General features: G+C 36.5%; 1 protein-coding gene across 9 annotated transcripts in view; it reads left to right on the forward strand.

Moving 5' to 3' along the window:
* Positions 1-24,867, forward strand: part of SIK2 (salt inducible kinase 2) — a 132,043-nt gene that overhangs the window by 60,740 nt on the left and 46,436 nt on the right. For all 9 annotated transcript variants that reach the window (XM_060160361.1, XM_060160363.1, XM_060160364.1 and 6 more), the window contains exon 4: positions 22,897-23,058. In XM_060160361.1, coding sequence (XP_060016344.1) covers positions 22,897-23,058 — 162 coding nt within the window. The remainder of the gene's footprint in view (positions 1-22,896; positions 23,059-24,867) is intronic.

Consider the following 24,867-nt stretch of genomic DNA (forward strand, 5'->3'; position numbering starts at 1 on the left):
GTTTATTTTTGTTTTTATTTCCATTACTTTAGGAGGTGGATCAAAAAAGATCTTGCTGTAATTTATGTCAAAGAGTGTTCTTCCTATGTTTTCCTCTAAGAATTTTATGGTGTCCAGGCTTACATTTAGGTCTCGAATCTATTTTGAGTTTATTTTTGTGTATGGTGTTACGGAGTGTTCTAATTTCATTCTTTTACATGTAGCTGTCCAGTTTTCCCAGCACCACTTATTGAAGAGACTGTCTTTTCTGCATTGTATATCCTTGCCTCCTCTGTCATAGATTAGTTGACCATAGGTGCATGGGTTTATCTCTGGGCTTTCTATCCTGTTCCATTGATCTGTATTTCTGTTTTTGTGCCAGTACCATATTGTCTTGATTACTGTAGCTTTGTAGTATAGTCTGAAGTCAGGGAGTCTGATTCCTCCAGCTCCGTTTTTTTCCCTCAAGACTGCTTTGGCCATTCGGGGTCTTTTGTGTCTCCATACAAATTTTAAGATTTTTTATTCTAGTTCTGTAAAAAATGCCATTGATAATTTGATAGGGATTACATTGAATCTGTAGATTGCTTTGGGTAGTATAAACATTTTCACAATATTGATTCTTCCAATCCAAGAACATGGTATATCTCTCCATCTGTTGGTATCATCTTTGATTTCTTTCAACAGCATCTTATAGTTTTCTGCATACAGGTCTTTTGTCTCTGTAGGTAGGTTTATTCCTAGGTATTTTATTCTTTTTGTTGCAGTGGTAAATAGGAGTGTTTCCTTAATATCTCTCTCAGATTTTTCATCATTAGTATATAGGAATGCAAGAGATTTCTGTGCATTAATTTTGTATCCTGTAACTTTACCAAATTCATTGATTAGCTCTAGTGGTTTCCTGGTGGCATCTTTAGGATTTTCTATGTATAATATCATGTCATCTGCTAACAGTGACGTTTTACTTCTTCTTTTCCAATTTGTATTCCTTTTATTTCTTTTTCTTCTCTGATTGCCATGGCTAGGACTTCCAAAACTATGTTGAATAATAGTGGCTGGAGTGGACATTCTTGTCTTGTTTCTGATCTTAGAGGAGATGCTTTCAGTTTTTCACCATTGAGAATGATGTTTGCTGTGGGTTTATCATATATGGCCTTTATTATTTTGAGGGAGGTTCCCTCTATGCCCACTTTGTGGAGAGTTTTTATCAGAAATGGGTGTTGAATTTTGTCAAAAGCTTTTTCTGCAGCTACTGAGATGATCATATGGCTTTTCCTCTTCAATTTGTTAATGTGGTGTATCACATTGATTGATTTGCATATATTGAAGAACCTTTGCATCCCTGGGATAAATCCCACTTGATCATGGTGTATGATCCTTTTAATGTGTTGTTGGATTCTGTTTGCTAGTATTTTGTTGAGGATGTTTGCATCTATATTCATCAGTGATATTACTCTGTAATTTTCTTTTTTTGTAATATCTTTTTCTGGTTTTGGTATCAGGGAGATGGTGGCCTCATAGAATGAATTTGGGAGTTTTCCTTCCTCTGCACTTTTTTGGAAGACTTTGAGAAGGATGGGTGTTAGCTCTTCTCTAAATGTTTGATAGAATTCACCCGTGAAGCCATCTGGTCCTGGAGTTCTGTTTGTTGGAAGACTTTTAATCACAGTTTCAATTTCATTACTTGTGATTGGTCTGTTTGTATTTTCTATTTCTTCCTGGTTCGGTCTTGGAATGTTATACCTTTCTAAGAATTTGTCCATTTCTTCCAGGTTGTCCATTTTATTGTCATATAGTTGTTTGTAGTAATCTCTCATAATCCTTTGTATTTCTGCAATGTCAGTTGTGATTTCTCCTTTTCCATTTCTAATTTTATTGATTTGAGTCTTCTCTCTCTTTTTCTTGATGAGTCTGGCTAATGGTTTATCAATTTTGTTTATCTTCTCAAAGAACCAGCTTTTAGTTTTATTCATCTTTGCTATTGTTTTCTTTGCTTCTATTTCATTTATTTCTATTTTCATTTATTTCTGCTCTGATCTTTATGATTTCTTTCCTTCTGATAACTTTGGGTTTTGTTTGTTCTTTCTCTAGTTCCTTTAAGTGTAACATTAGATTGTTTATTTGAGGTTTTTCTTGTTTCTTGAGGTAGGCTTGTATAGCTTTAAACTTCCCTCTTAGAACTGCTTTTGCTGCATCCCATAGGTTTTGGATCGTCGTGTTTTCATTGTCATTTGTCTCTAGGTATTTTTGGATTTCCTCTTTGATTTCTTCAGTGATCTCTTTGTTATTTAGTAACGTATTGTTTAGCCTCCATGTGTTTGTGCTTTTTACTTTTATTTCCCTGTAATTCATTTCTAATCTCATAGCATTGTGGTTAGAAAATATGCTTGATATGGTTTCAATTTTCCTAAATTCACTGAGGCTTGATTTGTGACCCAAGATGTGATCTATCCTGGAGAATATTCCGTGCGCACTTGAGAAGAAAGTGTAATCTGTGGTTTTTGGATGGAATGTCCTATAAATATCAAGTAAATCTATGTGGTCTATTGTGTCATTTAAAGCTTGTGTTTCCTTATTAATTTTCTGTTTGGATGATCTGTCCATTGCTGTAAGTGAGGTGTTAAAGTCCCCCATTATTATTGTGTTACTGTTGATTTCCTCTTTTAGAGCTGTTAGCAGTTGCTTTATGTATTGAGGTGCTCCTATGCTGGGTGCATATATATTTATAATTGTTATATCTTCTTCTTGGATTGATCCCTTGATCATTGTGTAGTGTTCTTCCTTGTCTCTTGTAACATTCTTTATTTTAAAGTCTGTTTTATCTGATATGAGTATTGCTACTCCAGCTTTCTTTTGATTTCCATTTGCATGGAATATCTTTTTCCATCCCCTCACTTTCATTCTGAGTGTGCCCCTAGGTCTGAAGTGGGTCTCTTGTAGACCGCATATATATGGGTCTTGTTTTTGTATCCATTCAGCAAGCCTGTGTCTTTTGGTTGGAGCATTTAATCCATTCACGTTTAAGGTAATTATCGATATGTATGTTCCTATGACCATTTTCTTAATTGTTTTGGGTTTGTTTTTGTAGGTCCTTTTCTTCTCTTTTGTTTCCCACTTAGAGAAGTTCCTTTAGCATTTGTTGTAGAGCTGGTTTGGTGGTGCTGAATTCTCTTAGCTTTTGCTTGTCTGAAAAGCTTTTGATTTCTCCATCGAATCTGAATGAGATCTTTGCAGGGTAGAGTAATCTTAGTTGTATGTTCTTCCCTTTCATCACTTTAAGTATATCATGCCACTCCCTTCTGGCTTGTAGAGTTTCTGCTGAGAAATCAGCTGTTAACCTTATGGCAGTTCCCTTATATGTTATTTGTCGTTTTTCCCTTGCTGCTTTCAGTAATTTTTCTTTGTCTTTAAGTTTTGCCAGTTTGATTGCTATGTGTCTCAGCATGTTTCTCCTTGGGTTTATCCTGTGTGGGACGCTCTACACTTCCTGGGCTTGGGTGGCTATTTCCTTTCCCTCGTTAGGGAAGTCTTTGACTATAGTCTCTTCAAATATTTTCTCTGGCCCTTTCTCTCTCTCTTCTCCTTCTGAGACCCCTATAATGCAAATGTTGTTGCATTTACTGTTGTCCCAGAAGTCTCTTAGGCTGTCTTCATTTCTTTTCATTGTTTTTTCTTTATTCTGTTCCACAGTAGTGAATTCCACCATTCTTCCAGGTCACTTATCCGTTCTTCTGCCTCAGTTATTCTGCTATTGATTCCTTCTAGTGTAGTTTTCATTTCAGTTTTTGTGTTGTTCACCTCTGTTTGTTCTTTAATTCTTCTAGGTCTTTGTTAAACATTTCTTGCATCTTCTCCATCTTTGCCTCCATTCTTCTTGCTGGATCATCTTCACTATCATTATTCTGAATTATTTTTCTGGAAGGTTGCCTATCTCCACTTCATTTAGTTGTTTTTCTGGGGTTTTATCTTGTTCCTTCATCTGGTACATAGCCCTCTGCCTTTTCATCTTGTCTCTCTTTCTGTGAATGTGGTTTTTTTCCCACAGGCTGCAGGATTGTAGTTCTTCTTCTGCTGTCTGCCCTCTGGTGGATGAGGCTATCTAAGAGGCTTGTGCAAGTTTCCTGATGGGAGGGACTGGTGGTGGGTAGAGCTGGCTGTTGCTTTGGTGGGCAGAGCTCAGTAAAACTTTAATCCACTTGTCTGCTGATGGGTGGGGCTGGGTTCCCTTCCTGTTGGTTGTTTGGCCTGAGGCAACCTAACATCGGAGCCAGCCCACCCTGGTTCTTTGGTGGGGCTAATGGCAGACTCTGGGAGGGCTCACGCCAAGGAGTACTTCCCAGAACTTCTGCTGCCAGTGTCCTTGTCCTCACAGTGACACACAGCCACCCCCTGCCTCTGCAGGAGACCCTCCAACACTAGCAGGTAGGTCTGGTTCAGTCTCTTATGGGGTCACTGCTCCTTCCCCTGCGTCCCGATGCACACACTACTTTGTGTATTCCCTCCAAGAGTGGAGTCTCTGTCTCCCCCAGTCCTGTCGAAGTCCTGCAATCAAATCCTGCTAGCCTTCAAAGTCTGATTCTCTAGGAATTCCTCCTCCTGTTTCCGGACCCCCAGATTGGGAAGCCTGACATGGGACTCAGAACCTTCCTTCCAGTGGGTGGACTTCTGTGGTATGTGTTCTCCCATTTGTGAGTCACCCACCTAGCAGTTATGGGATTTGATTTTACTGTGATTGTGCCCCTCCTACCGTCTCATTGTGGCTTCTCCTTTGTCTTTGGATGTGGGGTATCTTTTTTGGTGAGTTCCAGTGTCTTCCTGTTGATGATTGTTCAGCAATTAGTTGTGATGGCCACTATTAGTTTAAACTCTGGCTTTAATAAAATTTTCAGGTTAGTGAGAAAGGTATCAACCTGTGTCTTAGAGTGCTTTATTTTAAACTTTTGAGTGTCAGGAGTATGTGGTAATAGCATTTGGTTTTCCTGATAGTAATGATTAGAAACCCATGCTAATCTCTTTTCTGGTTAACCACACCTGTAACACAAGGCTAGCCAGTTAAACCACCTGGAGACATCATTAAATGTAAGAGTTGAATCTGCAAACCCGACTCTATGAAGTCATGTCCTGTGTCGAATATTAATGTTTCAAGGACCACAGGAGAAAACTTTGCTCAAGACTATACCTGTTCCTCTGTTATTCAGGATCATCACCACTAACTTCTTAGAACCAGTAGGGGTCATAAGCATTTACAGCTTTTCTCATGTTAAAAAGAAACATTTATTAATTAGCTATGTGATACAATTCAGAGGCCTTAATTGTATTTCTGTCACTCTGAGAACTCTTGTTTTGGCACACTAATAGTAGCTTTATGAAATGTTAGCTCTTGTTGTCTAAAACTATCAGAGGTAGGGATCCAGGCTTTCCTGCCTGTGTTAGACCCCTGAATACTGCCCAAACTAAAACCATTTACCTTTTATCTTTCCTGTGAGCTTCCTGGATTTGATCTGTTTTCTAGTAGTCATTTCCACCTAGGATTCTGTCCTTTCCGCGTCACTGCTGATTGAGTAGTAGCTTTAGAACTGCCACCCCAATACATCTAACTTCTCTCCAGCCCTAAACTAAGTGCCCTAGGGATTTTTGTACCATAAATTACAGAGAGAAGAGGTGCGATAAAAATAAACCAGGGGGGAACTGTACAGTTAAAAATGGTTAAGATGACAAATTTTGTTATGTATATTTTACCACAATAAAAAAATTTTCATAAATAAACCAAGGGAAATTTGAAGTCACATTTTTACACAAAGCTGATATCCACTGAAGTATTAATATTGAATTAAAAAGCAGCCTTAGAAATTGTATTAAGTATATTTAGAAACTGAGACCTAGAAAGGTTAAGTGATTTGCGTAAGAGCTGATAATAGAGCGTTTTCAACATTAGCCCATGTTGTTTCGGAGCTATCTTCTTTACTTACTTCCTTGACTTAGGAGTAGCCATAACTAACCCCTCCGCCTATTTTATCTTTCTTTGGAATTGAATCATAGTTGGTTCTTCAGAACCATGTCTAATCAGCACTGAACCTGGAAATAGGAGGCAGTGGGTAAGTCTAGGTGCTAATAGTGGGCAAACTGGCTTGGAAAAAGTGATCAATTGACCTCCTTCTGCGAGGAAACCAGACTAATCCTTTTTGTATCATCGTATGTAACAGAGACAAAAATTAATGTAGTCTACATGAGCAGTTCCCAACCAGTTTGTTCTTCAAGGCCAATCAAATTGGTTTTGATATCTAAAAGTCATCCAGGTGTGTAAAAATAATACAAGTGTACGTATAATAGGGAACACAAAATATTACATAAATTGTGTGACAAAAATGGCCAAAAGATTTCTTGGTACAATTGTAGTTCATTATATAGCTGAGCAGTCCTCTCTTTTCTAATATTGAAAATTTTATCAGTCATATTTCTGCTGTGATAATGTTACATAACTTCACAATTCAGTGATTTACATCAACAAATTTTTTGTCTGTGGGTCAGCTGGGGTCGCTTTATTTCAGGCTATATGTTGGGTTCAGATGTGCTCCACATGTTTCTCATTCTGAAGCATGCTCTTCTCACAGCACTTGGTAGAAACACAAGGGATCAAGTCAAACCACACATATGCCCCATGACCAAGACCAAAGGCAATAGGGCGGGGATATATACCATCTATTCTAGTGGGAAGCATTGCAGAGTTACACAACAGAGAGTATAGATATGTATAATCCTTTTACAGGAACAGAGTAAAGAAATGGGAACAAAATTCTACCACAGACACATTTCAACCTTGTAATGTCAGTTTATTACTGAATTGATTTCTAAATAATTGAGCGAGTAGCTAGGGACTTGTTTTTTCCAGCTAGTCCTTTCCTTTCACTGTTCTCCTTTCTCCTCTCTGACAAGTGACTTCACAATGTCATTATTACTTACCTGTGTAGGACCCCAGGAAAAATACATTATAGTCAAGCCACTGGATGATAAACTAAGGGGCTTGACTTTTCCTGAATTTGTTTGGCCAAGAAACGTGATTTGCTCTTTAACTAATTTTGTTGCAAGAGCTTCATTGAAAAATTGTACTTGCCCAGACCAGCTTAAGCTACAGTCTTGAGTTCTCTGTGCACATTTCTGAATGAAGCAATATAGCCTGGCTTCATTGTTTTCCACTCTCAATTCACCTGAAGAACTCAATGAAAAAATAAAAGAAATATATTTGTCCTTTGAGTTATGAGTGAATGACAACAATGTCTTAGATCTCAAGTATTTGCTAACACTGTATCTTTAGAGTATATATACAGAAGACAAAATATTAAAATTAACAAGTTTTCTTCCTCCTTCATCAGCATCTTATTCTGTAAGCTTGGCATTTGAATCCTAATTCCTAAAAATTGCATGGTTTGGTAAACCACAGCCTGTTCTTTAGACTGTACTTCTTTCATTCTTAAGAAATAATTGCATATCAAAATCAAAATTGCTATCTGGATGTATTTATCTGTGTAAAGAATGTGTTAGAAGTGTGACCAGATTGCGTTTATAAATATTATTATAACACTACCATAAGTTGAGTAAATAGCACACAACATCAGTAGTTCAGTTTAGAGTGAGTCATTTATCAGTCCAGTCATATTCATTACTCGGAAATAATTCACAACAGACTTTGAGGTCCTATAGAGATGATAAAAATAGGTGAGATGAAAATACCTATTTAAGGAATTGTCTGGAATGTTTAATGCCATTGAGATGACATCATCATCTAGTAGTATTAAATATGACTGGGTACTTTCCTAGGCTATTCAGTTGACTTCTTTTTTTTTAATTATTGCCTTAAAAGCAGTTCTGGTACAGTTAATGAAATGTTACTACATATATTGAAATCAGTAAGAGAACCCAGCTCTTGCTCTGGAATTATATTGAGAGAGTTTATGATGTTTCAGACAGTATCTCATCTTATGCCTGTAAGCCTGACATCTCTTCTATTGTCTTGAAGAGCTAAAGTTTTTATTATTTAGCCTTCTTTTCTCATATGTATTATAAATTTGTTTGCATTATTAGGGACTGAATTTTATTTCCTTCTGGCTCTCACATCAGCCATCAGGACTGTTCCCACAGGGGTGCTTAAATCTTCTGTTTAAATTTTTGCTTTATGGAACTGTATTGCTTATTAATATAGAGTTCACAGTTTCAGATTATTTTTAAGTAATTTTAAAATGTAAGTTAGATAAGGTCTCTCACCTACTTAAAACCATTAACTAATGTCCCAATATTTTAAAATACAGACTCCCTCCTCAGGCTTCTAAATTCTTGCTGAGTTTGACCTTGCTTCTTCAGTTTCATCATATGCCTTCCCCTTTTCCTTGATCTTTATGCTTTAGCCTCATTGGTTTCTTCTGGGTTTCATGAGTGTGCCACATCTGTTCCTTGAATGCTTTTCTCCCCAGTTGAAATAGTACCTTCTCATAAAGGCCTCTCATGATCACCCTATATAAAGTAGCTCCCCCAGGTACTTTCCAGAGGATCACCCTATTTCTCTGGCATTTATTATACTTTAAAATTACAATTTTGTATTTGTCTACTTATTTATTTTTGTTTCCTCCAACCAAATACAAGTTTCATGAGGCCAAAGTGCTGAGCGTAGTGGCTGACACAAAGAGGTCACTAAAGCATTTGTTTTTGGTTTTATTTTCTTTATTATTTTTTTTAACATTTTTATTGGAGTATAATTGCCTTACAATGGTATGTTAGTTTCTGCTTTATAACAAAGTGAATCAGCTATACATATACATATATCCCCATATCTCCTCCCTCTTGCATCTCCCCCCCACCGTCCCTATCCCACCCCTCTAGGTATTTGTTGAATGAATGAATAAACAGATGACTCTTGTACTGTAAACTCACAATAGGGACTTCCCTGGTGGCACAGTGGTTAAGAATCCTCCTGCCAATGCAGGGGACACGGGTTCAAGCCCTGGTCCGGGAAGATCCCACATGCAGCGGAGCAACTAAGCCCGTGCACCACAACTACTGAGCCCACGTGCTGCAACTACTGAAGCCCATGTGCCTAGAGCCCATGATTCACAGGAAGAGAAGCCACTGCAATGAGAAACCCGTGCACCACAACAAAGAGTAGCCCCCACTCGCCACAACTAGAGAAAGCCCTCACACAGCAACGAAGACCCAACACAGCCAAAATATAAATTAATTAATTTATAAAAAATAAACTCACAATAAAATTTGACTTTTTCCTTAATTTGATTCCATGAGAGAGAAAGCGTTGTGCTTCAAGATTGACCTGAAAAGAATCAGTACAATTGAGGGCCCAAGTCTTCATATGCTACTGTGCTCATTATTCTTTTGCAATTGAATTTATTCTGATTCATAACTGAGATGTGTCTGTGTGTTTTTTTTAAGATCTGTACACATATATAGAAACTGGGCCAAAAATCATGTTCTTTTACTTGTTTATCTTTACAAGTCTTGCTTGATTTGCTGTATTTGAAATTGGAAATATATTTTTTTCTAATGCATATTTTGTGTTATAACTACTAGACTCTTACTAGACACTGCAGACAGCATATTTTCATGCAACAGGATAAAGAAATTGCTGTGTATAGATGGAAGTCAATAGGATAGATATGAAAATAAAACACTCTAAAAATATTCTCTGCCATAAAGTTAGAATTCATGTGTGGAGCAGTTAAGGTAGGACCCTCCCACAAAGAACAAAATTTTGGGTTTTTTTACTGAAAAATCCAGGTAGTCAGGGGTCTAAATAACTTTTCCTAGGTCACTTAGCAGTGAGAAGTAGAAACAGCATGCATAATCAGGCTTGTCTGACTCCATAACTTTTTCTGCTATATTTTGATATCTTCCTAGGTACAAGGAAATCAGAGATTTATTTTACTTATTTGTTTTTTAAAGATACAACAATTTTTTGAAGTCATCAGTTTGTTTGCATCCATTACTATCATCAGATATTGCAGTCTGTTGGCTTCTATGTGTGGTTTATATGTAATGTTAGAAAAGTTTGACCATATTTGCTTTTAATTGTTGCTGAAAACTTAAAAGTAGAGTCACAGGAGTTGATTGTAAATAATCTTTAAAACTTTAAAGTCTGTAACTAAAAACTCATCTTCTCAGAAGATTGTGGTTTGTTTCAGTAGTTCCACATAGCTTGAAGAACTGATTCAGAGTCTAACAGATGCGAACAGTCTAATGTAGGGAAATTGCTGAAAGCACAATTAAATTGCCAGAGTATATACCACAAGCAACAATTTCCTTTAATTTTTGACAAACACCCAATTTGAAATGATTATATACTTACAAAAACAAACAGAAAAAAGCAAAATGTTTTAAAATCTATAGTTTCATATTCATAAATGTATCTCAAGGTTAAAAGTTTAATGTAATTTAATAGTATAAGTAATATTATAATCTAATATTTAAAATTAGGATAACCCATGTTATCCTAATTCAATATGGACCATACACCTAATCCATTTTCTATTAGTGTTTACAGTGTAAAGTGGTACATATATTAATGTGCTAAAGACTGTTTTTCAGGTTTTTATTTAATGGACCTTACTTTCTTAATTATATTTTTTCCAAGAGTAGTTGGTTAGAACCAGCACAGGCTAAATTGACAAAGACTAGAGTCTTGATCTACAGTGAGATAGAGTTTTATTTTATAGTAATATTTTGTACTGATTAGAGGAAAGAAATGTTAGAGAAAAAGATGAATAGAGATTTGAATTTTGGGATGGAAAACTATGGATCTTCCAAGTATTTTGAAGAGAACAAATGAACCAATTTTGATTACCTTACTGGAGCTTCAGGATTCATAATGGTCACATTCCTGAAAACACGATCTCTCTTCAAATTTAGTAGTTAGAAATGTGAAGTCTTTGTAAATTTGTGGGTTAGGAACCTCTGACTGGGATTTAATTATCTGAGGTGGGGTGTTTTTTTCAGGCTATTTAAGCATAAAATATTAAATTGGCATCAGCCTTTTTACTTTACTCCCAGATTAGATTGATGAAATTACAAATTAAATCTTTTTAACATAACATTAAATATTTAATTGCATAAAGTATTAATCTTTTGGACTGTTACTCAGCTCCAGCTTGAAGGGATGCTAATAATTTCTGGCCGAAGAGCATTAAGCTTAAAGGTAGTCATTCAAAGATTCTGACATTCCTGAAATTTGAGAAGAGTCAGCTGGCTGGGTTTCTCCACTTTGATAAGAGGCTGGGAAAACTGCTCCTTATCCCTGGGGAAAGATAAGGGATGCCACGTGGTGGTGGTGGTGGTGATAATGATGATGATGATGTTGATGTTGATGATATTGAGAGCAACTAAGATTTACTGAGCATTTATTATGTCACACACTGTGCTCTGAAATCTAGACTTACAATCTATAAAAGCAATATGAAAACACTGATTAATTATACCATTTAAATCTTGAAACCTACTTATTGGGGCTTCAGCTATACTTAATTCAGGGGTTGGTAGAAGATGACTCTTGAATTTTTGAGGTTGAGTGACTGTAAGATGATAGTTATAGTGACTTAGAAGGTGGTAATGAAGTTTATAAAAAGAAGGATGAGCTCAGTCTTGATAGCACTGCAGTAGCAGAAAGAAAAATCTGTTTAAATACACAATAGAGTAGCTGCTGAAAGGTCAGATGTGCTTGGCGGATCTGGAGGTTATTTTTATAAAATTTCTAATCAGGGAATGAAATCCTCCAAGGAAGAATTTCCTAACCTTGATTAAACTTAAGATTTTATAGACCCTCTTGAAATTGCAAATAAAATTTTATGTGTGTGTTTGTATGTAAGTATAATTTTCATTAGATTCTCAATAGAGTCTGTGACCAGAAAGTTCCAGGCCAGATGTTAAGACATATTTTGACTGGAGTGACTGAAGAGGTATCGCTGAGACAGGCAATGAATGAGAAGAGTATGAAAGAAAACTAAAATCATCCAGCTAAGAATAAAGCAGATCAAAGATTACCCACAGGAAGGTGAGAGTTAATTCTAAGAGGGAAGGAGTATAGGAAAAGAAAAGCAAAAAGCCAGAACTATACTATGATAGTTTTATGTTGTTAGAAGAGAAAGAAGAGCCAGTTAGTGAAAGAGATGGAGGAAAACCAGACAGACACGGAATCGAACAGGGAGAGATGTTTATTTTGGAAACCAGTTAAGTATAAAATATAATTGAAAGGTCATAAAAGATGAGAACTGAGGAAAGGTAATTGGCTTTAGCCTAGGGAAGTTGCCAGGAACTTTAGAGCAATGTTGGTGGAGTGTGAAACATATCATAAGGGGCTAATGGGTAGATAGTAGTTAGAAAAGGAAGGTAGCCTGAGTCAACCCCTGAAAATATAATAACAACAACAATAGTAATAATCATAGTTGAAATAATAGCAGCTAATGTTTTGAGCACTTGTGTGTGTCAAGGCACCATGAAAAGGTTTTTTTCTTTTTTAATTGCTTTTTTTTCATTTAATCTTTACGTGAGGTGGATTCTATTATTATTCCCCTTTTTGGATTACCAAATGAAGGTTTTGGGAGGTTAAGTAATTTGCTTAAGTTCACATAGTTAGCAAGTTCGTAAAGACAGAATTTGAACCCAGGCAGCCTGACTCCTGAGCCTTCAATCTTAACACCGTACTATTAAATACTAAAAGTATCTGCAATGCTGTAAAAGGAATGTGGAAGATTTCTATATAATGCTACGAAGTGGAGAAAAGAAGGGATAAACATTTTTGTGTGAGATATATGTACATATTTTCACATATAAAATGAAACACAGAAAGGGTAAACCAAACACTAATAAAAACAGTTACCTATAGGCAGAGGAAGGAAACAGGGATGGAAGCAAGTCTTCTCAGACTATATCTTATTACATTGTTTGTTTGTTATTTATTTTTGGCTGTATTGGGTCTTGGTTGCTGCGCACGGGCTTTCTCTAGTTGCAGTGAGCGGGGGGCTACTCTTCCTTGCAGTGTGCGGGCTTCTCATTGCAGTGGCTTCTCTTGTTGTGGAGCATGAGCTCTAGGTGCGCGGGCGTCACTAGTTGTTGCACACAGGCTCAGTAGTTGTGGCATGCAGGCTCAGTAGTTGTGGCTCACGGGCTTAGTTGCTCCGCGGCATGTGGGATCTTCCCCGGGCCAGGACTTGAACCCGTGTCCCCTGCATTGGCAGGCGGATTCTTAACCACTGTGCCATCAGGGAAGTCCCTTATTACATAGTTTTAACTTCAGCATCATATTAAACAACAGGTAAGTATTTTACATGATCAAAAAATAAGGTTAAATCAAACAGGAGAAAGAAAGATAACCCCTAATATTTGTAAACAAACACATAAATATACTATCTTTATATCATGTTAGCAACACAACACACAGAACTAGCTTTTAAGTAACTTTAAAAGGTAGTATTTAGATAAAACAGTATATTCTTAGGACAATATAATGTCAAGATAAAAAGAGCTGCAAAGAAATGTTAGCTTTTCAACTTCATCAGTAATTTTCTTGTTAGTAGTAGTATTAGTATAGCTATTTTGAAACTATTTCATGTATTGTAGGATAAAGCAAGTAATTTATGTTAATGTTAAGAACCAGGATCTTTTATGTAAGAGAAAAAGAAATACAAATATAAAAATCAAAGAAAACTAATTCCTATAATGCCAAATTTGAAAGGGAATGAATTCATTTATTTTTTTTTTCCTCACTTATTTCCTAGTCTGTCCCTGAAAAGGCTTAGAAACAGTACCAACCCAGTAGTAGAAAGTGCCTTGAGCACCCAGATACCATTCCCCAGTAAAAACAACCAAGGCTTCTTGAAAAAAATTACTGATTCCTGGTTGGGGGCAGGAAGTATTCAAGATAAGCGTCAGACATTTTTATTATGCCAGAAGGCAACAAAGGCATTATTTCTGTGGTCATGTTTAAAAAAAAAAAAACAGTATAAAGGGGTTCCCACTGGTCAAAGATGGGAAAATTTGAGCATCAAAACGAGCGATGACTGTAGTTGATTGAAATAGTAGAACATGTAAAAATCCATGCAGTCATTATGATACTTTAGAGAATCATAAGAGAGAGAGAAAAAAAAGCAAGCTAAAAAATAAACACAAATCTTACTAGTTATCATTGGAAGTAGCTAGTGTGCCATCCTCTTACTCTGAAAATTGTTACTTAATGAGGAAGAATTAAGCATTCATACTTCTTGATCTGTTTTAGTTGTATTTCAGGATAACTAAATAGCCCTTACTGACAGCAGAAGAATTTCATCTAATAAATGTAGCAGGAATAAAACAAAATTAGAAACTCACAATTTCGTAACCCCAATGAAATAATTGATTAAGGTACCAATAAATATTAATATTAGTGCTGTGGTCTCAGTGTGGCCCCTGTTCCAATATCTTAAGCTTCCCCTGTGCACCTCTTAAAAATATATGAATTTCTGGGCCCTTTCCAACACCTACTTTATCAGGAACTCTGAAAGTAGGTCCCAGTAATTTGTTGTAACAAACCCACTAAGGGTTCTGATGTACACTGGAGCTTGAGGGCCATATTACAAGGAAAAGTGACGAGAATCTTTAATTGAAGGATCAAGGTATTACCACTCCCCCACCCCCGAACTCACTGATCAATCTTAGCATTCCTAAAAGCAGGAGAACCACATTATATTTATCCAAGTAGATGCGCCTATGACATATTCTCGCCACCCTCCAAAAAAAATTAAACCTGAATCTATTCTATACTTTATACTTGAATTCCAAATTATAGGAAATATGGAAGATAGAAGAATATGTTAAATAATATCATGAGGAAGCAAAGGACAAATCCAGAAATTCTATAGGACAGCTGACCCAGTTTCTTTAAGAAGTCAGTAGCATGGGGAAAAAAAAAGGAAGGTGGGGGTGTCAGTGGGGGGCTGTTCCAGAATAAAAGGATTGCAAAGACAAAATAAGCAAATACAAAATATACATCTTATTTGGATCCTGACTCAAATAAACCAGCTGGGGAGATTTGAATTCAAACTGCATATTAGATGGTATTAAAAGAGTTGTTCATTTTGTTAGGTGTGATAATGGTACTGTGGTTGTGTAAGAAAATGCCATTTATTTTAGAGATACGTAAAAAGTATTTAGGGTGAAACAAAATGATTTGCCTTAGGTTACTACAACAAAAAAGAAGAAGGAAGGAAAGGAGAGAGGGAAGAAGGAAGAAAAGGAAGGAAAAAAGGATAAATGAAGCAAGCATGGCAAAATGTTGATAACTTTTAAATCTGGAGGATTCATTATATTATTGGGTTGGCCAAAAGGTTCATTTGGTTTTTTCCGTAAGATGGCTCTGGAAGCACTTAGTTGTCCTTAACTTCATTCAAAACAATTTTGTTAGATTGTATGTGACAGTTGTCACATCAGCTTGCATTTTAAAAAGACTTATCAAAATTGGCGAATTTTTGTGTAGCCATTTTAATATTAAAGATGGAAGGAAAAAAGCAACATTTTCAGCATATGCTTTATTATTTCAAGAAAGGTAAAAACGCAGCCGAAATGCAAAAAAAGATTTGTGCAGTGTACAGAGGAGGTGCTGTGACTGATCGAACGTGTCAAAAGTGGTTTGCGAAGTCTCGTGCTAGAGATTTCTCACTGGACGATGCTCCACAGTCAGGTAGACCAGTTGAAGTTGATAGTGAACAAATTGAGACATTAATTGGGAACAATCAATATTGTACCACGCGGGAGATAGCTGACGTACTCAAAAGATCCAAATCAAGCTCTAAAAATCATTTTCACCAGCTTGGTTATGTTAATCACTTTGATATTTGGGTTCCACATAAGTTAAGCAAAAAAACCTTCTGGACCGTATATCCACATGCAATTCTCTACTTAAACGTAATGAAAACGTTCCTTTTTTAAAGCAAATTGTGACGGGCTATGAAAAGTGGACACTACAATAATGTGAAATGGGGGGCTTCCCTGGTGGCACAGTGGTTGAGAGTCCGCCTGCCGATGCAGGGGACACGGGTTCGTGCCTCTGTCCGGGAAGATCCCACGTGCAGCGGAGCGGCTGGGCCCGTGAGCCATGGCCGCAGAGCCTGCGCGTCCGGAGCCTGTGCTCCGCAACGGGAGAGGCCACAGCAGTGAGAGGCCCGCGTACCACAAAAAAAAATAATAATTAAAAAATAATAATAATGTGAAATGGAAGAGATCATGGGGCAAACGAAATGAACCACCACCAACCATACCAAAGGCCAGTCTTCGTCCAAAGAAGGTGATGTGTATATGGTGGAATTGGAAGGGAGTCCTCTATTATGAGCTCCTTCCGGAAAACCAAATGATTAATTCCAACAAGTACTGCTCCCAATTAGACCAACCGAAGGCAGCACTCAACGAAAAGCGTCCGGAATTAGTCAACAGAAAATGCATAATCTTCCATCAGGATAATGCAAGACCACGTGTTTCTTTGGCAAAAACTTACAGCTTGGCTGGGAAGTTCTGATTCATCCGCCATATTCACCAGATGTTGCACCTTGGATTTCCATTTATTTAGGTCTTTACAAAATTCTCTTAATGGAAAAAATTTCAATTCCCTGGAAGACTGTAAAAGGCACCTGGAACAGTTCTTTGCTCAAAGAGATAAAAAGTTTTGGGAAGATAGAATTATGAACTTGTCTGAAAAACGGCAGAAGGTAGTAGAACAGAAGGGTGAATACATTGTTCAATAAACTTCTTGGTAAAAATGAAAAATGTCTCTTTTATTTTTACTTAAAAACCGAAGACGCTTTTTGGCCGACCCAATATTTTCTCTACTTTCATTTATGTTTGAAACTTCTATAATAAAAAATTTTAAATTTAAAATGCAGAAATACTTATTAGGATATATTTATTCCTGTGCTAGCCTTTATCACAGTTTATTATAATTGCCTGTTTACTTGTCTATCCCAGTATTTCTCAAATTATCAGTATTTCTCAAATTATCAGTATTGAAACACCAATTTTTTTGATTGGCCTGTCTGTCACAGACCATGGTTTTTGTAAAAATACAATAAAAATCAGTTACCGTAAGAGCAAAATTGGGGGGTGGGGGAGGACATACAAAATATAGCCTTAAAGAGTTTTCTTATTAAAACCAACAAACATAAAATTAAATTTCACTTAACAATCAGAACAAATGTAAACATAGGAAAGAAGAATTTTTTAAACTGTATCCAGTCATCAAAAATACACACATAGGCAATTAGTATAGAGAATTGCTATTACACTCATAAGGTTTTTTTTTTTAACATCTTTATTGGAGTATAATTGCTTTACAATGGTGTTAGTTTCTTCTGTATAACAAAGTGAATTAGCTATACATATACATTTATCCCCATTTCTCCTCCCTCTTGCATCTCCCTCCCACCCTCCCTATACCACCCCTCTAGGTGGACATAAAGCACCGAGCTGATCTCCCTGTGCCACGCAGCTGCTTCCCACTAGCTATCTGTTTTACATTTGGTAGTGTATATATGTCCATTGCCACTCTCTCACTTCGTCCCAGCTTACCCTTCCGCCGCCCCATGTCCTCAAGTCCATTCTCTACATCTGTGTCTTTATTCCTGTCCTGCCCCGAGATTCTTCAGAACTTTTTTTTTCTTTAGATTCCATATATATGTGTTAGCGTACGGTATTTGTTTTTCTCTTTCTGACTTACTTCACTCTGTATGACAGTCTCTAGGTCCATCCACCTCACTGCAAATAACTCAATTTCATTTCTTTTTATGGCTGAGTAATATTCCATTGTATATATGTGCCACATCTTCTTTATCCAGTCGTCCAGTCAATGGGCATTTGGGTTGCTTCCATGACCTGGCTATTGTAAATAGTGCTGCAGTGAACATTGTGGTACATGACTTTTTTTGAATTATGGTTTTCTCGGGGTGTATGCCCAGTAGTGGGATTGCTGGGTCATATGGTAGTTCTATTTTTAGTTTTTTAAGGAACCTCCATACTGTTCTCCACAGTGGCTATACCAATTTACATTCTCACCAACAGTACAAGAGGGTTCCCTTTTCTCCACACCCTCTCCAGCATTTATTGTTTGTAGATTTTTTGATGATGGCCCTTCTGACCGATGTGAGGTGATATCTTGTAGTTTTGATTTGCATTTCTCTAATGACTAGTGATGTTGAACATCCTTTATGTGTTTGTTGGCAGTCTGTATATCTTCTTTGGAGAAATGTCTGTTTAGGTCTTCTGCACATTTTTGGATTGGGTTGTTTGTTTTTCTGTTATTGAGCTGCATGAGCTGCTTGTAAATTTTGGAGATTAATCCTTTGTCAGTTGCTTCATTTGCAAATATTTTCTCCCATTCTGAGGGTTGCCTTTTCATCTTGTTTATGGTTTCCTTTGCTGTGCAAAAGCTTTTAAGTTTCATTAGGTCCCATTTGTTTATTTTTATTTCCATTTCTCTAGGAGGAGGTGGGTCAAAAAGGATCTTGCTGTGATTTATGTCATAGAGTGTTCTGCCTATGTTTTCCTCTAAGAGTTTTTATAGTGTCTGGCCTTACATTTAGGTCTTTAATCCATTTTGAGTTTATTTTTGTGTATGGTGTTAGGAAGTGTTCTAATTTCATTCTTTTACATGTAGCTGTCCAGTTTTCCCAGCACCACTTATTGAAGAGGCTGTCTTTTCTCCACTGTATATTCTTGCCTCCTTTATCAAAGATATGGTGACCATATGTGTGTGGGTTTATCTCTGGGCATTCTATCCTGTTCCATTGATCTGTATTTCTGTTTTTGTGCCAGTACCATATTGTCTTGATTACTGTAGCTTTGTAATATCATCAGAAGTCTGGGAGCCTGATTCCTCCAGCTCCGTTTTTCTTTCTCAAGATCCTTTGGCTGTTCAGGGTCTTTTGTGTTTCCATACAAATTGTGAAAGTTTTTGTTCTAGTTCTGTGAAAAATGCCATTGGTAGTTTGATAGGGATTGCATTGAATCTGTAGATTGGTTTGGGTAGTATAGTCATTTTCACAATGTTTATTCTTCCAATTCAAGAACATGGTATATCTCTCCATCTGTTTGTATCAACTTTAATTTCTTTCATCAATGCCTTATAGTTTTCTGCATACAGGTCTTTTGTCTCCTTAGGTAGGTTTATTCCTAGGTATTTTATTCTTTTTGTTGTAATGGTAAATGAAAGTGTTTCCTTAATTTCTCTTTCAGATTTTTCATCATTAGTGTATAGGAATGCAAGAGATTTCTGTGCATGAATTTTGTATCCTGCAACTTTACCAAATTCATTGATTAGCTCTAGTAGTTTTCTGGTAGCATCTTTCAGATTCTCTATGTATAGTATATAAGTTTTTTCTGTTACCATAATTAAGTAGTTTTTTAATGTGAAATGTGTGCTTTTTGCATGTTCTCTTTAGACCTTGTGCATTAATTTGAGCTTGGATTGATAACAGTGCCCCTCAATGGGGATGATATACTAAACCTAAACTGATGTAATTTGCAGCCACAGGTTTTTGCCTCAGTTACTTTCTCATCTCTCAGCAAATAGTATAGTTTTGGAGGATGTTTACACTGCAGAAATCAAAGAGTGGGGAAGATCATAGATATGCTTAAATACTTGCTGAGATTTTCACTTAAGAAGTGAAAATAACATCTCTTTAAATAGTTGGTCTCTTAATCTCTGGAACATGGATGTTGTCATTTTTCTCACTGTGTGTTACAGGCTTATTGACATGTGATGACTGTAGCTTCAAACGGTAATTTTAGGTTCAGATATACCACACCTTTGTTTTTCAGACAGTCCCCTTCCTGCCAGGCTTCAAAGCTTTTTCACCCCCTTGGCTGTAGCGGTTCCAGTTTGGACTGATCGCTTCAAAAAACAATTACTGTAGATTCTACTGTGCTTCCCAAGACTCATTTTGTAGGCAATAGTTCAGGTTATTTTTCCACATGTATTAACTTGTACTTGTTCACATTGGATCTGTTAGGTTTCTCTGTGTTGTCGAAATCTCAAAAATCTTTCCCATTGACCCATTGATGCAGAATTTTCAACAGGAAGAAATTTTGTCTATTTGGAGAAGTCAATCATTTGTGAAAAAATTGTCTCATTTAGTGATAGATACAGTTTAAGTAGCATTTGTGTGGAATATTAGGAAAGATATTACTAGCTAGCCAAAATATAATCCCTTACAGAAAACGTATTGCATTCCCCTTGGGAATTTCTGTTTGCCCAAGGATCCAATCCTTTATTAGATTTCCCAGCTCATCCAGTATAGAAATGAGGCTCTGGTTTACTCTTTTGAATAGAAAGCACACTGTTTACTTGCCAGTTTACTTAGACATAGTCGCTCTGATAACAGTTTGGACATTTTGGCTGAAAAGTCTACATATTAGTTCTTAAGTGATCCTTTTTTTCCCCTTCACAAGTATGAATGGCTACTGTGTGTGCTCTGTAAAGGCAATGGGGAGTTGTGACGAGCTGATCATCTTGGTTTGTGATACTAGCAGATATAGAAAAATATACAAAATGTTCAGTTACATTTAAAGCCTATAACATGTAGAGTATAGCACTCCTACTCCACACTTTTATAATACTGTTTTTGGAGCGTTTCATGATACCATCCATATTAAGACATTAGTCAGACAAGTATTTAGTAAGTACTTCACTTGTGCTGTTTTGTGCATAGTGCTAAGCAGTGTAGGGAGTGCAGAAGAGAATGACATGGCCCCTATCCTCAGGAAGCTTAAATGATGGTATCTTTTATTTTCTTATACACAGAGTGTTAGAATTAGGGCTGTTTGTGTCTGCATGTGCACCCAAATGTGCACGCACATTGAGATATTATGATACATATACAGATAATTAAAGTGTGAGGCAGTGTGGTATAAGTGATGAGGAGTTCAGAGGAAAGAGATTACTACCTGAGTGATGAGGGACTGTTTTAGGGCAAAGTGGCATTTGAGCAGGGTTTTGGAAGGATAGTTAGGATTTCAGTAGGAGTCTAGTAAAGAAGCTTGTTACAGTTTTAAAACAGTTTTTTTCAAAGTTTCTAGTTCCAGATCAGCCATTCACTTAACAGTTGTCTGAATTCAGCCAGATTACTTAATGACTCTGATCTTCAGTTTCCTCATCTACAAAATGGGAATTAGAGTAGTAGTTATCATAGAGGGCTTTTAGGAAGATTAAGTGAGATACTGTGACATGAACATGCTTTATAAACTGTAAAGTACTTTACAAATGTTAGTAAATTTTATAATAAATATTGAGGATGGCATGAGCCAAGGCATGGAATTTAAAAACTAGTAAAACCAAAGCCTGGAGCAGAAAATATGTGAAGGTGACTATAAATATTCATTCATTCATACAGTTCCTAACTTCATAAAATAATCTTAAATAGGAAAGCGTTTCAAGGTTTATGTTGACCCCCTTTCCCTCAAAAGACCATTTCAGAGGGCTTTTAGATCTTCAGGTAAAACTTGAATAAATTGTTTTTAGTTTTATTGAATTCATACAGAATTAATTCATACAGAATTAATTTTCAAATAAACTGCTTTAATAGATATTATAACATAGCACAAAAATAGCTAATGTATCTTGCACAGTATATTTCTTTAAAGAACATGGTTTTGAGAACAAGTCTGCATGTTTTGGGGTATATCAGAATTGCTCCACTGATTAGGAGAACAGGGTGAGAATTATTTAAGTTACTTTCAGGGACCATCGTATCTCCTTTTACAGGTGGTTTGTACAATAACTTCATGAGTGGTTGTTTAAAGGAAAGATATCCCTCTTCTGATGAGATGTCAGAATTTATTCATGTTCTTTGTTTTAAATAAATTTTATTTTTAAAATGTGGTTAGGAAAAATATTCAATAAATTTTTCAACAAAGAACAGAGAGAGTGTTTGGGCTTTAAAAGACATTTTTTTAATTGAAGTATAGTTGATTTATAATATGATTATTGCAGGTTTACAACATATTGATTCAGTATTTTTACAGATTTACCCCATTTAAAGTTATTACAAAATATTGACTATATTTCCCTGTGCTGTACAATATATCCTGGTTGCTTGTTTATTTTATACATGATAGTTTGTATCTCTTAACCTAAAAAAGCATTTTGAATTGTACTGTGGATATTATGCCAGTTGCTATTGTCTGGTCTTGGGCTCTCTCCACGTATCTGGGCTCCAGTGAAAATATGATTAGAATTACTTTTCTCAGGGCAAGGAACTTGGAAAACAGCGTTTTACTTGAACACTAACTCTCATTATTAAAAGAACTCTTTTTGTTGTTTGTTTACTGTATGATATCACTTATATGTGGAATCTAAAAAATACAAGAAACTAGTGAATATAACAAAAAAGAAGCAGACTCAGATATAGGGAACAAAGTAGTGATTACCAGTGGGGAGAGGGAAGGAGGGAGGGGCAATATAGGAGTAACAGGATTAAGAGATACAGACTATTAGGTATAAAACAATCTACCAGGATATATTGTACAACACGGGGAATATAGCCTATATTTTATAGGCTAACTATAAATGGAGTATAACTTTTAGAAATTGTGGATTACTATATTGTACACCTGTAACTTACATGATATTGTACATCTACTATACATCAATTAAAAAAAAAGGACCAACCCTCTCATTTTATGATTGAGGAAGTTGAGGCACAGAGAGGAAAAGGCACTTAGCCAAGACCTTGAATTTGAGTCTCTGTGTGCTGTATTTCCCTTCATTCATTCTTTTATTGTTATTGTTATTAACTAATTTTGAGATTCTAAAAAGCACTTTTTGAGAGGAAAAAAAAGAATCCTGAATACTAATAGTGGGGTTTTTTGGTGTGTGTGAATAATTCTCAATTCTTTCTTCTTTTACAGACTACCTTGCTAACCACGGCCGGTTAAATGAGTCTGAGGCGAGGCGCAAATTCTGGCAAATCCTGTCTGCTGTTGATTACTGTCATGGTCGGAAGATTGTGCACCGTGACCTCAAGGCTGAAAATCTTCTGCTGGATAACAACATGAATATCAAAATAGCAGGTAACTGGGACACAGCTGGCTCTAACGTGATCAGATATGAGCCGTGGCACTCAGGGTGCAGAAACAGACCTTCAGGCAGAGATTCAGGAGCCTCCACCCATGACATCAAGCTCTCTCAGAATGTATTTTATTCATTTCCTTAGTCCTATGTGTAATAATGAAAAGTAAGGGAAATAAATTCCTTATCAACGCACACTGTGGCAGGACTACGACTGGGGTCTGATTTGTATCCTCAGTCTGATTTGTGTTCAGGCCCCTTTGTGGCACTCCACTGAGTGTGTGATGATTGGAGGGGCTGATAGGGCTGGAGGAGTAGCATAGGTTGCTGGTGTTCTACCCTGCTCTCTTAATTATGACTGGTGGCTGCAAAGAGATTGTAGACAGAAGAATGACAAAGGAGGTAACGGCAGTAGAATGAGAAGCACCTTGCCTTCTTCTGATACAATAGGGTTTTGATTTATAACATGGAGACTAAGGATTATTTTGCTAGTTTTCCTCCTACCCTTTTCACAATTCGCAAAATCTTTTATAAATATTTTATATTCCAAGTTTCCTTTTTCACATGGCCAAAACTCTCATTCAGTCAATAAATATTTATGTGTCAGGTACTGTGCTATGCTAGGTACTAAGGATACAAATCAAAAAGTCATTTCCTGTGATCCTAAAAGTCTGGTGCGGAAATAAGAATAATGAAAATACAATATAATAGTTGCCAAAAAATATATGTACAGAGTGCAATAGGAATATAGATGTAGGAACATCAGTCTATCTGAGAAGTCAGGAAGCTGCACAAAGAAGGAACTCTTTGAACTAGGCTTGAGAGATGAGTTAGAAGCTTGCCAGGGAGGTAAACAGAAGTAGGACAGGTGAACTATGTAAATAACCACAGGTACAAGAGAGAGAAAGAGATTGAAATTGTAATGGTGAGGAACCATTGCTCAATATTAGTTAAATGTAAGATCTGTAGTTATGGGGGATTGATACAGGAAGAGCAGGTAGGCGAAGGTCAGAATATGAAGGTCTTGAAGGCCATGAAAAAGATTTTAGAGTTTATTCTGTAGGTAATAGGGAGCATAGCCTATTGGAAATTTTAAGGCGGGGATGGAGATGAAGTGGGACTGGGACAAGATGATTAGATTTGCATGTTAGAAAGATGTCTCTCTGGCCACAGAGTGAAGATAGGTGGGAGATGGGGGTGAGACTGAAGACAGGAAGACTAATCAGGAACCTAATGCAGTATTCCAATTAAGAAAATGTGGGTGTGTGCTAGAGTACAGCAGTAGAGGTTGTAGGTGTGGGAAGGAGAGAGAGAGATTTATTCTGGTTAGGGTTTGGAAGAAAATAAGGGGCACAGAGCAAAAGCTTAGCAAAGTTGTAAGCGGTGGTGTTTTGTCTTAGGGTATTAAAGAGGGACAGAGGCATCCACATGAGAGAAGCTGACCAAGAAGTGGTTGACTAGCTAGGTTGGATACTCACTGGACTCACTAAGTTTAGGGAGAAAACAACTGCCTTAGTTTGCTGCACTGTGGTATAAAATATAAGTGAAAAGCCTCTGATTTGTACATTTAACTGGTTTATTTCTATGCCATTTATCATTCATTTTCAACTTGGGCATTTTAGAGAAGGCAAATAATTTTTACTTACTTTAACTTTTACTTACTTTAATTTTAATAATTAATTTTAAACGCCAATGTCACATTTGTTTCAGGGAAGTAATGGATTTTTCATTCTGTAGTCTGTGATTTTTTTTTTTTTCCTAATGGAATTGCCTGAATAAGACTGTTTTTTAAGTTAATTTGCTACATTCCC

The sequence above is a fragment of the Lagenorhynchus albirostris genome, chromosome 9 (genome assembly GCF_949774975.1).
Source record: "Lagenorhynchus albirostris chromosome 9, mLagAlb1.1, whole genome shotgun sequence".
NCBI classification, from domain to species: Eukaryota; Metazoa; Chordata; class Mammalia; order Artiodactyla; family Delphinidae; genus Lagenorhynchus; species Lagenorhynchus albirostris.